At 50.9% G+C, this 13,837-nt stretch overlaps 1 protein-coding gene across 1 annotated transcript in view; it reads right to left on the reverse strand.

Annotated features, from left to right (window-relative positions):
* LOC126492559 (IgGFc-binding protein-like) overlaps positions 1–13,830 on the reverse strand; it is a 29,445-nt gene extending 15,615 nt beyond the window's left edge. Inside the window, 7 exon segments of the mRNA XM_050129054.1 lie at positions 941–1,140; positions 1,247–1,832; positions 4,839–5,431; positions 6,765–7,326; positions 9,341–9,945; positions 11,770–12,340; positions 13,685–13,830. Of these exon segments, the coding sequence (XP_049985011.1) occupies positions 941–1,140; positions 1,247–1,832; positions 4,839–5,431; positions 6,765–7,326; positions 9,341–9,945; positions 11,770–12,262 (3,039 nt within the window). The 5' untranslated portion in view covers positions 12,263–12,340; positions 13,685–13,830.
* Between the last annotated feature and the right edge of the window lie 7 nt (positions 13,831–13,837).

The raw sequence follows: 13,837 nt of genomic DNA on the forward strand, positions 1-13,837 counted from the left end.
GATTGGTGCAAACACCCCGCGAGGCAGTGTGAGCATGCTGTTCAGCTCCTCTAGCGAATCAACAGGCTGGCAACAGGAGAAAGCAGGAGACAGATGATGGAGTGCGGTGGCAGCAGAGACAATGGAGTGGCGGTGGCGGCCCAGCAAGCCTAGGTGTAAATGTTGCAAGCTTGACCGCTGAAGGAGAGATCAGCCGAATTAGTGGAGGACTGGACTGTAAAAGCAGCGGAGCAGCTGATTGACAGCTGAAGGATGGGAGCTAACAGCTGCAGTAGGGATAGAGGGTGTGGCAGGATTAGGAAGATGAAGGAAGAGTTCCAGAGAGCTTTGCATCCACGGAACTCCCATACCCCAGGCTTAGGGTGGAGCACTGACCGCTGTCAAGGGCTAAGGAACCCTTTACCTCTTAGGCCTTTACCAGAACCGTCATACTTCAAAGCTAAAGGTCTTGTTACCCAAGCCTGAGCCAGAGCTGTGGCATAAGAGGCCGCCACCAACTCTTGCCTGCTTGTTGCTCTCAAGCACCTGCAGAGACAAAGTGCCCAGGACCACCACTTGAGAAGCTTTTCCTTTCTTCCACATGATCTTTATCTTAGTAGAGCAGGACTCCACCAAGCTGACTGACAACGGGAGAGCCATCTTGGCCCAGGCATGGTACAAAAAGGTTAAGTCTTGACTTCAGGAGCCAGGAGAGAGTTTAAAACATCACGATTCATAGTGACATTTGGAAAGGTCTTTACCACCACCATGAGGGTAGACCAGAAGGAGGAGAATTAAGGACGGGACGAGGATAAGGTGTACCCAGTCAGGGTGAGGGGAGGGGACAGATGCGGGCAGAGAGACAGTCAGGAAGTTGGGTGGTGGGAAGGCTATAGTGCCGCTGGGTAGGGGTCGGTTCAGGAGGAAGTTCCAGGTTCTGTCCGGGTGGCTGGGTTCCTACCTCATAGTAGACACCATCATGGTGGCAGCCACATTTCTCCATGGGCACACAGCCTGTGATGCTCTGCAGGTAGTCGGTGTCACATTCGCAGCCCTCAGAACACGTGTCCAGGCACTCTATCGGTGTGGTGATGGTTGAGCATCCCAGGGAACAGGTGTCTGCGCAGACCTCATAGTGGCTGTGAGCAGGGCACTCCATTGCTGTGAGAAGGAGGCGCTGATGAGGGCACCAGGGTGGGGGCTGGGGTTCTACCCCTTCTATTCCCCAAGTTTCCCCTTTCCCAACCCTCAGTGTCCCATCACTCACGACAGAAAGTTTTGGTCCTCCACGGCTTGACGTGCCCTCCAGCTGCCTGGCAGGCGCTCACGTAGGCGTGAATGCTCCTGCAGAGAATGCTCAGGTTACCACCACCCAGGCAGAGATCAAAGACACAGTCTTTCAAGGGATCATGGGGGTCAATCAGCTTGTGGCAGTCAGCCAGTGGCCCCGTGAGGTTGGTGAGCAACCCGCAGAATTGGTTATCAAGATATTTTTTCTCCATGTCTGGGGAACACTTTGGTTTGCAGTCTTGTCCCGGTTTGCAGGCAGGCTGGGGCCTGTGGGAAGAGCCTGGCACGGTCTTCTGCCAGGAGTTACCCAGATCACTGGGACTGACAGCCTGTGAGCCATCCGGCTTCTGGAAGTCATTCTTGGGGTCTTCGTTGTAGTCCCCACACATGCCACACATGTGTTTATAGTAGTTATGGGGAATGGTGACACGCACGTTGCTGTTGAGATCATAGGACACATGCAGGCCAAATCTGGTCTTGATGACCACATCTAAGCCATGCTGGAAGGCCTGAACACTGCCTTCATCCAGAATCACAGGCATCTTTGTGGTCACGCCATTCACCTGGAAAATGGGGAAAGCCAAGGTTCAGAGGGCACGCTTTGAGGCAGTCAGTCACTAAATATTCCTAGTCTGTCCCTAGATGTCCCTGTCTTGACACTGAAATCTGGAGTGACCCCATGTTTCGGAGCCTTAGCGTCCATATTTGTGAAATATGTATAACAGTGTCTTATCCTAGCCAGGATCTTTAAATATGACCAAAATTGGGAAAGGGTCTTTGTTGGTGTCGTTAAATGTTACAGTCTTGACATGAGGACACCATGGATCAGAGTGGCCTTTAAATCCAATGACAAGTGTCCTGGGAGGTAGTGGAGTAGGACAGAGCCCACAGTGGGGGCGGCATGGGAAGACGCAGCAGTCAGGATGGAGGGTTGACTCTGTAAGCCTAGGGACATCCTAGAGCCACCAAAAGCTGAGGAGGAAAGAAAGCTCCTCCTCTGCAGCCTCTGGAGGGGGTGTGGTCTTGTTGCCATCTCAATTTAAACATATGTGATATTTAAAAAGTTGTTAAGTTACATTTTCTTTAGGTATTTACTTGTGAGAGGGAGTACAGACATGGACATCGGAGGACAGGTTTTGAGAACCGGTTCTTTCCTTCCACCACGTGGGTCTCAGAGATTGAACTTAGGTTGTTAAGCTTGCTGGTCAGTGCCTTTACCCGCGGAGTCAGCTCACCAGCCCAACGTGTTGCTTTAAGTCAGCAAGCTTGTGGCATTTTGTCACAGCAGACACCAGGGAACTGTTACAGGTCTCAGAGGGGAAGTGACCTCACCAGCCTGGGTGAGGGGATCCTTCCTTACCAGGTGACATGGTGACTGAGCCTGGAGGCACACACTGGTCTGAAGCTCAGCCCACCCTTTACTCCTCTGAGCCCTTGGGCAGGGATTCACCTGTGTTTCTGCTTCCTGTCTGTCTAGGGGGATCGGGCGCTTTGTCTGCAGAGTGTCATCTAAGGAATCTGATACACAAAGTGTGCGAAGGCTTGGGCTGTGGACTGCACCCCAGGGAGCCCCTCCAGTGGCCGGGGCTGTGTTTGCAAGTGGACAGTCAAGGGCACTCAGAGTTGCTGCTGTCCCTGTGACTGGATGCAGTCAGGCTCCATCCCTCACCTGAAGATCGCCTGAGGGCTCTGGTTCCAGCCAGGCCTGGAGGCGCACACCCGGTCACCACATATGTGCCCTTCCTCACATACACACACCCTGCACACTGGGTTTACAGAGCTGTGAGGAGTCAGGGAGGGGGGCAGGGGAAAGACATGCTCAGGCATGTCTAGAGTGTCCTAGACATCAACAGCCATTCCTCCCTAGCAGGCTGTCCATGAATAAGGACAAGTCATTTAACGTCTGGGCTCAATTTCTCCCTCTGCAGTGAGGGACAGTCACAGGGATGCTAGGGTTTGGTGAGACGTGAATAATGGACAGAGACTGTCCCAAAGTGTCTGGAGCTGCTTACTTGTCAGGTGCTAATCTGAGAGCTTGGGGCTCGTTAGGGAAGATGCTCCACTCTGTAGCCCATGCCCAGGGTATGCGACAGCTCTTGTACCTAGTGCTACCAGAACAATGGCTGTGTGCTGCATGTCAGCAGGGGATACTCCCATGTATCTCAAGTATCAGTCTCCATGTAAGACCCAATGCTTCCAATTCAGAAAAGCAACGGGTATGGGACAGGGTCCAGTATGCTGTTTCTTAGCGACACACATCCTGTTCTTGCTACAGGATTTTAACAGTCATGGGACCTTGTCTTCCAAACCAATGTACCTAATCATGGTGCCTTCTACAGCTACAATCTTACGTTAAATTGATAGTGAGGGTGCCAGGTGCTTAGTAGCCAATGGGCCCTGGGTCAGCATGCAAAATGGGTAGTTATTTTACTGTTGTTGCTAAGGTTGTTAAGGGACAATGAGGTCACAGATTGTCCTTTGTCCTTGAAACTTACTTATCTCTGAACTTTTCTATGCTGTGACTGTATCAAGTGCTCCCAATAGGTAGGAAACCAAGGAGGTGGCTAGGGCAGTGTTGGATAGAAATTTCCCTTGAATACATTTCATCCTTGAAGGAGGCTCAGGAGAACTCAGAAGTTCTAATGGAAAGCTCTATAAGACTAAGATCATAATAAGGACTAGCAACTTACAAGTCACAGGAAGGTCCTAAAACTTAACAGATTCACAAGGTCTCTCTTCCCCAAGGTTCTATAAGCAGCAGGGGCTGCTTGGCTTGGAGACTCTCCCACTTGCAGAACTAACTAAAGATGGTACAGAAAGCTCCAGGGTTTCCGCTTTCCTCAGTCATCACCTGTGCTTGAGTGGACTTTTGTTTTCCCACCTTTCTTTTGGTTGTTTATGCTCCTTGAGTTTATATTCCTTTATATAATCCAATAAGCTCTTGGTTCACCACATTAAACTTGGGTGGTAATTTTACATTGGTGTGTCATTGGTTCCATCTAGGAGTGAGCAGTGTGTGTGTGTGTGTGTGTGTGTGTGTGTGTGTGTGTATTGGGGAATCAACTGTGTCCACCCAAGAGTAAACATCTTTGATCTCGATGGCCTCTCTCTGCAGCAATACACTGCCCTCCTCACGATAACTATGAGCTGTATAACGAGGCTGTCCATTGACTGGTGGAGACCTGCTGGTGCCTAGTGGCTGCGGCTCAGAATGCCACAAGGCCTGTGTCTGTGATGCAGTGAGTAGTGTGTGTATCTGTGTCTCCCCAGACATAGTGTCATACAACAGGCAGGACGAGGGATGGTGTGAGCACACTGTAGGATGAGGAGAGGGTCAGTTAAGAATGGAGCAGAAGGAGAGACAAAGCCACATGGCGAAAAGCTCCAGGTCCCTGAGGCTTCCTTACTCTAGGATTTCTATCAGTATTTCCTCTTATTGAGGTCATACTTTCGCCAATACTCTCTTGGGCCTCTTAATACCCACATTGGGACTGAGCACCATCTATGCCATACCTCACACATCAACCCTCAAGACCCATATCTCCTCTAGGGCCCCACTTCCTCTCTACCTTGACCTTCCATTGATTCTGCTCCAGCTGCAGGGTGTAGTTGGCCACCTGGACGGTGATCATCTTGGTCACAGCGACTTGCTCGTTGCCCCAGAATGCATTCTCCTGCAGTACTGTGAACGGGTTCAGGCCGGGCCGGGTCCAGCAGGTTTGAGCCAGCACATACACAGAGGTACCCATAAAGTCAAAGTGGCGGCCATCAAAGGTAGTGTAATGGATAGATCCTGACACCCGGCAGGTGGCCGAGTCCACAGCCACACACCTGAGGATGCCATAAGACACCTTACAGATCTCCTGTGGGCTGCAATACGAGGCCTGACAGGACACTAGGCCCCCCTCATGACAGTGGCAAATGGAATTGCATTCAGGTCCAGGATAGAAGTCATCTCCCACATGGTGGTAAACGCCCTGGTATAGGCAACCGCAGGAGGACAGCGGTATACAAGTCTCACCACTAAGGACAAAGCCTTCATCACAGACACAGGCCTCGTGGCAGTCTGTGCCGCAGCCTCCAGGCACCGGCAGGTCTCCACAGGTCAATGGACAGCCTCGTTGACACAGCTCATAGTGACTGTGAGGAGGGCAGTTCATTGCTGCGGAGAGAGAGGCCATCAAGATCAAAGATTTTACTCTTGGGTAGATACAGTTCACGCCCCAATATATACACACACATACACACACACGCACATGCACACAAGTGTCCCTATTTCTAGAAACCACCATGTTCAGTAGGTCAAGGGAACATCCACTTCTCATCACAGTTTCTGAGCCTCAGATTCAGTTCTGATGTAATAGTGGGTTGTGGTCAATCTGTAGTATCTTAAATGATACTGCTAACATTGGGCATAAATGCTAATACATGCTACGTATTTTAAATAAGCTTATGCATGCATGTATATACAATCTATGCACTATGTGAGTAGGTTTAGCATTAGCTTCTTCATTTCACACTAAGGAAAGATTAGGTTAGTAATTTCAAATATTAAGTGCTACTTAGTAATTAAAGATAACTACTTATACTATGGTGAAAGCATTTCATATTACAACAAACAAACAAGCATGAGTCTGGAGATATGACTCAGCTGTTAAGAGCACTTGCTGTTCTTGCAGGGAACCTGGGTTTGGCTCACAACATGCATATAGTGGTTCACAAGGCTAAGTTCAGTCCCAGGGGATCAGATGCCCTCTTCTGACCTCCTTGGGCACTGTATACCCCTCAGTGCATAGACATATATGTGGGCAAAACACGCACACACATAAAATAAAAATAAATAAACCTTAAAAAAGCTTAAATAAACTTTAAAAAACTCAACCAACCAAATCAAACCATTTCTTACTTCCCTCCCTAAACCCTAGTCACTCAAACATATCTGTCAAGCAGCTCCACGAAAACAAAAGGAAGCTCCCAGCCAAACAGCCTGGCCCGAGCTCCCTGGCAGAACTTGCCAAACTTGTGCCAGGCTCTGTGGTCACGCCTCAGTGCCACAATACAATTGAAACTGAAAAAGATGACCAAACCCCAAACCCACTGAAACCAAGCCAAAAGAACACCCCCCACCCCGTGCAATTGCAGTGCCCCGTGCTACGATACTGTGGGCTCTAGAAACATTGGTTGTTTAAATGGAAGTAAAGTAAAATGAAGGAAGAGGGAAGATTCTGTCTCTGGGTCACAGCAGCCTCATTTTAGACATTCCTGTTGTCTTTGGCTGACAGCTGTCCCTGGCGATAAAACTTGGGATGGCCAGGTGTAGCTGGCTGTAAGTGCTGTTGTCTATGACTTCTTAGTGTCGTGTTGCTATCCCCCAGCTCCAAGGCACAAGCACAGCCCCTTCCTCATGAGACCTTGTAAGAGGTTAAAACAATGTTACTTGTACATTAATGAACAAACATCAGGTCCAGCCCCTGGTTGCCACTTCTGGTACTCACGGCAAAGTTTCTCACTCCTCCAGGGATACACAGTGACCCCTTCAGCCTGGCAGATGGCGGTGTATGTGGCCAGTGTGTCACACAGTGGCTTAGTCTGGCCCGGCATGCGGCAGCTATCATAGATGCATTCAATGAGGGCGCTGTTGAAGGCGGGCACTTTCCAACATTCCCTGAACTGACTGTCCTTGTCACGGAGGATCTTGCACTTCTTTCTGTTCTTCATCACTACCTCGCTGCTCATATTAGGACACAGAAGTTGTTCGTCTGTTCTGCAGCCAGGCTTCATTGTCACCAGCCACTTCTTCCCGAAGTCTCGAGGGTCAAGGGCTTCCCCTTTACTCTGCAGGCCCAGGTCATCACGAGGGTTCCCGTTGAAGTCACCACAGAGGCCACACACAGCTTTAGCATAGTTGCTGGGCATCTTGGCAGTCACATGAGTGTCCCAGTTGAAACTAACGGTCAGGCCGAAGTTTGTGCGCAGGACAGCGTATTTGCCTTTGCGGAACGCCACGACTTTTCCACCTGCAGCTTGGAAAGGCAGGTAGTGAATGACGCCGTCCATCTGGGCAGAGATACAGGAGGACCATCAGGTCAGGGTACCTGTTTCGCCCATCTCCACAGTGCTGATAGCACTCTAAACCTTTTCATTTAGTCTGCTCTCAAGACCTTGGCGTTAAGTTGTTTTAATACACACTGTTAACTAATAGTCAAGTCTTAGGTACAATGTCATTAACACCTGTTAATAGTTGTGCCCTCTCTTTATTTAGAGCCGTTCCATACCGAACACTGGGGGATATAGAGCCTGGCGTATGGAAAGTTATGCTTCCCACTTTTTAAAAAAATATTTATTTATTTATTATGTATACAATATTCTGTCTGTGTGTATGCATGCAGGCCAGAAGTGGGCACCAGACCTCATTACAGATGGTTGTGAGCCATCATGTGGTTGCTGGGAATTGAACTCAGGACCTTTGGAAGAGCAGGCAATGCTCTTAACCACTGACCCATCTCTCCAGCCCTGTTTCCCACTTTTGATTTGTCCACTGTCCCTATCCCCAGGTCACTGGCTATTACCCAAACTTCCTTCTGATCATTATGAGCTATTGTGTGAATATCCAACAACTCATTCACACACACACACACACACACACACACACACACACACACACACATTTTAGACAAGGTCTTTCTATAGCTTTGGCTGTCTTGTAGCCCATAGTCTGTCACTATATAGACCAAGCTGGCCTCAAACTCACAGAGATTCTCCTGTCTTTGCCTCCCAAATGCTGGGATTAAAGGTGTGTGCCACTACACCAGGCACTGTCTGTCTGTTTGTCTGTCTGTCTATCTATCTATCTATCTATCTATCTATCTATCTATCTATCTATCTATTGAGACAGGGTAGCACTGGAACTAATTGGCCTGGAACTCAATATGTAAAGCACTAGATTGAAACTCAAGGATCTGTCTGTCTCTGCCTCCTGAGTGCTGGATTTGGTATGTGTCACAAAACCTGCCTTTTACCTTTTTTTTCCCTCGTGGGCAAGAGATGTCTGTAGACTTGACTTTACCTGTAGCAAGACTCAAGAATGGCAGAGATGCTATCTTTGAACACAGGATGGGACTTACAAACGCTATTTGGGAAGGCTTGAAGCAGGACACTTGGCCTCTAGGTATGAATTTGTGTGTGAAGGGTTTTTCTTTATCCCCTGCTGAGCCAGCTGGTCCAGGGCTCTGGGTTTTCAGTCCTACCAAGTTATGAATAGTACAACCAACAGCCTGGAAAGGAGTGACGGGGTAGGACCCACCGGGGGAGAAAGAAGGTGCAGAGACGAGGCAGCCAGGCAGGCCGGCTTTTCTTTTGTTTGCTGAAATTTCTGAGACAAGATCTCACTATGTGTAGCCTTGGTGCTGTGTCTGGGTGGACAGACATTGGCTCAGTCTGAGAGGCTGAATGAGGACCTCCATTTACTCCCTAACCTAATGCTCGCTTTGCTCCGGAAGTTTCATATCCCATGGTACCTTGCTCTGTGGACCATTCCTAAGAAAATACATCAGTCTCTCATTCCAAAGTTTCTAAAGAACAAACCTAGGGACCACCAATACCTGCTGAGCATGAAGACCTCTTTTAAAGATTCTGCAGATGTGGATTCATCAAATCTCCACAACCACCCAGGAAATGGTGGCTCCTGGTGGCAAAGAAAGACAGGCTGGGGGACATTCCACAGAACTGCTATCCCAAGAAGGGATAGCAGGGGGCTAAGTCTGGGGTCTGGACCTTAAGCCTAAGATAGCTGAATGATGGTGCTGGAGAGATGGCTCAGAGGTTAAGATCACTGCCTGTTCTTCCAGAGGTCCTGAGTTCAAATCCCAGCATCTACATGGTGGTTCACAACCATCTATAATGAGATCTGGTGCCCTCTTCTGGCCTGCCTTCAGGCAAAATACTATATACATAATAAGTAAATCTTTAAAAAAAAGATAGTTGAATGAATCCCACTCCATCCGTCTTCACCCCAACCACTAATCTTTCATAGGATTTTTGCCCTTCCCAGCCCCATGGCCGCTGCACGCACCAGCACTTTGCCTGGGTAGTCCCGAGGCACCTCCAACTTCACTCCGTAGACCTCCAGCTGCACAGAGTGTACAAAGCTCACACTCTGACTTCCCCGACGTTCGTTTTCCATAACCACTTTGAAGTCGGGGAGGGAGGGGTGCTGGCCACACGAGGTGGTGAGCATATAGGAGCAGGTGCCCATGAAATTGTAGCTCCGCATATCCAAGCTCCTGTAGTGAGGGTCTCCGGACGCCTGGCAGCTGCGGAAGTATTCCGGGTAGCAACCCAAGAAGCCATCCTGTACCACACAGTGCTCCCCAGGCAGACATCCTGCTGTGTCTCTGCAGATCACCTTCAGGGTGGCTGCATCACAGGTGCAGCGCTGCCGACATAGGTCATCAGCAAACACTTCCTGACCCGGGGCCAGCAGGCGGCCCTGGTAGGTACAGCCACAGGATGACACGGGCACACAGCGGCCACGATTGACCACAAAGCCTGGAAGGCACACGCAGCTCTCCACACATGGGCGCCCAGAGCAGTTGGTCGGTAAGGCTTCTGAGTTGCAGGAGGCTGGGCAGGCAGGGCTGCAGAGTTCATAGTGGCTGTTGGCTGGGCAGATCAAGGCTGGAAGGTTGGGGAGAAAGGGTTGGGACATGCTAAGGTGGGGGCTCCCCCAGACAATGCTGCCTTCTCAGAGCTCCACAACCCTCAGTTAACGGCACTCAAACCTTCTTGATGCTCAGGGCCCAATGGTCTCCCCCCCCACTCCATCCCTGAACAACCAATCAGTGAGCAAATCCCGTGACTTTCACTATCCGAGCCCACCCAGAATCTGTTTCCACAGCCCATGAACCCCAGCAGCCTCCCGCCTGATGCCTTGGTCCCTTGTACCAAATCTGTTCCTCACAGCAGTCAGAGGGACTGGGAATGCAGGATTAAACCATGTACAGCACCCCCACCCTCCCATGGCTCCATCTGGGGGTGGGGAGCAGAGTCCTCCCTAGGCCCAGGGGTTTTCCCCATCATTTCCCTGCCCCCTCCCATTCCCCTCTTGAATCACTCTGCCCCAACCTCAGTGGACTGGTGCCTGGTTCTGAGAGTCCCATCTCAGGCCTTTGCACTAACCATCCCTCTGCCACTGTTACCCTTCCCTCAGACAGATGCTGCAGGAGCCCAGACAGCCTGGACTCCAGCGCCAGCTCTCTCCATGCCCGTGTGTCCGTGAGCAAATGGCTCTGGGCTGTGAGTACCGCAGGCTTGCCAGGACTAAACGGGATGGCACGACCCTGGTTTCCCTGGTTAGACGGACTGAACAACGGGTGCTCCACGCCATCGTTGTGATGGCTGGACTCCGTTGCCTGGCTGCGCTCTGGGATCTAGGGCCACTGCTTTCCAAAGTCATCCCCGAGCTTCCCCATACTGTCATAGGACCTCGCTTTCTTTGTCCTTTGAAGGTATTTCATAGTTGATCCATCTGTCCCTCTCCTTCCAGGACATGGATTCTGCTGGAGTGGGGACACAGCCTGACTCAGTCATGCTGAGTCTTTAGCAGCCGACCACAGAGCCTGAGAGATGGAGAGGTGGGGAGGGGCAATGGACTCATTGGTTTTTCCTTTGTCTTAAGTTTGGACAGACTCAGAGAGGGCGGCCTCATGGACAATGGGGTATTGTAGTGATGCAGGCAAGTCCAAACAGTGTCTTTGTCTCCCCCTGGACTAACCACCCTTCTGAAGTCCTAGTCTTAAACCCTGGGCCTGAGGCCCCTTCTTCCCTCACCATCCTTTATGATCCAGCAGCATTTCCCCGAGCAGCCTACAGGCCACAGACACGCTAGGGTGGCCTCCACAGCGCCAGCGCAGGAGAGGCTGTTGTGAAGACCCGGCATGTTTGCTGACTGACTAAATGACTGCGTTAATGGATGGGTACCTGGCAGGTAGTCATCTGGGGCCTAGTCCAGGGGCAGGGGCATCACGGGAGTGTAACACGCAGAGGATGACCACTGGTTTTTATCTTGTAACTTGGCAGCTATCTTTCCTGCCATACCTCTGTGGTTCCCTGGGTCAGGAGCCCACATCCTTCTTCTCCCCCTTCCTGCCTATTCTGGTCCCTCCCATAGATTTCAAATCGGACCTTCTTTTTCTAGGAACCTCCCCCCATAACTGCACAGAGACCTTCACTGGCATCACGGATCCCTCTAGAATGCCCGCTGTCTCATCCTGCACCCCTCTCCACCTACTCTCCAGCTTTGCCTCAGCGCCCTCTCATGCCAACCATTGGATCCCGTCCCTGTTCCTTGGGCCCGCTGTAGCAGAGTGGGGGTGTCTTGGCTGTCAGCGTTCTCGTTATTGCCTGTCACTAGGCAGAAGCACAGTCAGAGCTCAGTTACTGCGCAGATTCAGCGATTCCCTGGGCCCTCGCCAAGACCTCCCTACCCTGGCTGTAACTCACGGCAGTTGGTTCGTGACCGCCATTCCCGCACAGAGATGCCCAGGTCTGCACAGGCTCTGGCGTAGGCGCTGAGGCCATGGCACAGGGTGAGGCGCTCCCCTCCAGTCACACACATGTCGTACACACACTCTTCCAGGAAAGGCTGGGGGTCCAGGAAGCCATGACAGTCTGCAAACGGACCCATGGGCAGAGTTAGCATGCCACATAAAAGGTCTCCTTTAAAGAGCTTGGACTGGCTTGTGGTGCAGGAGGGACAATTGCCGTAACAGCCATCATCACATAAGAGGTCCCCATTATCCAGCTTCCAGCTCTTGGTGAAGTTCAGGACGTCAGAAGCTTGCTTCCCATCAGGCATGCGGAAGTCGTCAGCAGGGTCTCCATTATAGTTGCCACACAGCCCCCACACCTGGTCTTGGAAGCGCTTGGGCAGGCTCACTGTCAGCTGGTAATCCCAGTCAAAGGTGACCAGCAGCCCAAAGTCCAGCTCGATCATGCCTCGAGTTCCACTCTGGTACACACGCAGGCGACCTTCTCCCAGGGAGGCCGGGAGGCTTGAGTACTGGTAGTCGATCTGCAGAGAGGGGGCAGAGGTCAAACAGGCCCCTGTGTAGTGTCCCCTTCAGCCCTCACCTCCTCTACTCAAGTCCCCAGCTCTAGGCACACAGGGCACCTTCCTTCCTTCCCTAGGGATGCTGACCCTAGGGATGCTTTGTCTTGCACCTCTAGTGGCCTGAAGTGTTCTTCCCCAAGATGCAGATGTGCACGAAGACCCCACCCCCACCCCACAGACACGTGCTGAAAGCCGCCATATTGCTGGCCCTGCAGAAAGGGATGATGTGACCCCAGATGGAGCCTGTTGGGGTTCATCTGAAGTAGGAGCACTGACTCCCCACTTAAAGCAACATTTTGTGTAACAGAAAGTGCTCTAGGGAACCCAAGCCACACCTCGAAAAGCAGTTTTGAAGTGCGGTTTGATCACCTTGCTGGCCACCTTACGATACTCCCTTGTGACAGAGGAGGTCGCTTTATTCAAGACCCAAGGTGCTAATAGAATTGCCTAAGGCATCCACTCCACTACTGGGTCCTTACAGCCCTCGTAGGGTCTTACCAGCATAATGCTTCGCTGTGCTGAGTCTAAAAAAGGCTTTTAAAAAAAAGATTTATTTATTACTTTTTATGTGTACGAGTGTTTTCTGAATGAATGTGAACCACAAACATACACAGAGATCCACAGAGGTCAGAAGGTGGCATCAGATCCCTCGGAAATGGGCTTAAGAGGCGTGGGTGCTGGGAACCGAACCCCAGTCATTTTTAAGTTCAACAAGTGCTCTTAACCGCTGAGCCGTCTCTCTAGCCCGCTTTCTTCTTTGGCCCCATTTTGCCTCTTAATTTTCTCTCCCCTCCTCAGACGCTCTCTCTGCCTCTACAGATGAACAGCACCCTTTGACAGGGGACCAAAACAACAAGATAAGTCCCCGCATTGCGAGCACCCCCAGATGAGAAAGACTGTCCACAGTGGCCAGGCCACACCTTCGGGTGGAAGTAATCACTTCATGGGAACCAGATTGCTCCCCTCAAGAGCTGACGGCAGTATCAGTGTCTCCAGAACTGGTCTAGAACCAGAGTTGAAAAGATGAACACTCAAACCAAGCCTAAGCACCAGTGCCTGCTCTCTCTCGGCTGAGCACACTCAGCAGAGAAGCTCTTCTGTTTCCTGACTCTATAAGCTTGCAAAGTTCTTGCCATTCCTCTCAAGAGAGACTGCAAGGTTAAGTCTAATTGTTCTACACCAAGAGGCCACGTGGAGTGAATCACCCCACCAGCCATCTCTTCTCTTGGTGTATTTGGATGATAGTTAGAGCCAAGGGTTTGGCTCCTTTTTTCCCCCTGTAGTTTAAACCCATGGGGAACTCACCCGGGCAATGCCTATTTCTCCATAGGACAGGGACACAGTATGGTTGTAGGCATGCACGGTGACGAAACGCACGTAGGAGACTTTGCTGGTGCTCCGGTGCTCATTCTTGGCTTCTACTTTAAAGGCCAGCAGGGAATTCTTGGTGCTGTGCAG

Source organism: Alexandromys fortis, unplaced genomic scaffold (assembly GCF_014885135.2).
Source record: "Alexandromys fortis isolate MF-2015 unplaced genomic scaffold, M_Fortis_MF-2015_v1.1 scaffold_293, whole genome shotgun sequence".
NCBI classification, from domain to species: Eukaryota; Metazoa; Chordata; class Mammalia; order Rodentia; family Cricetidae; genus Alexandromys; species Alexandromys fortis.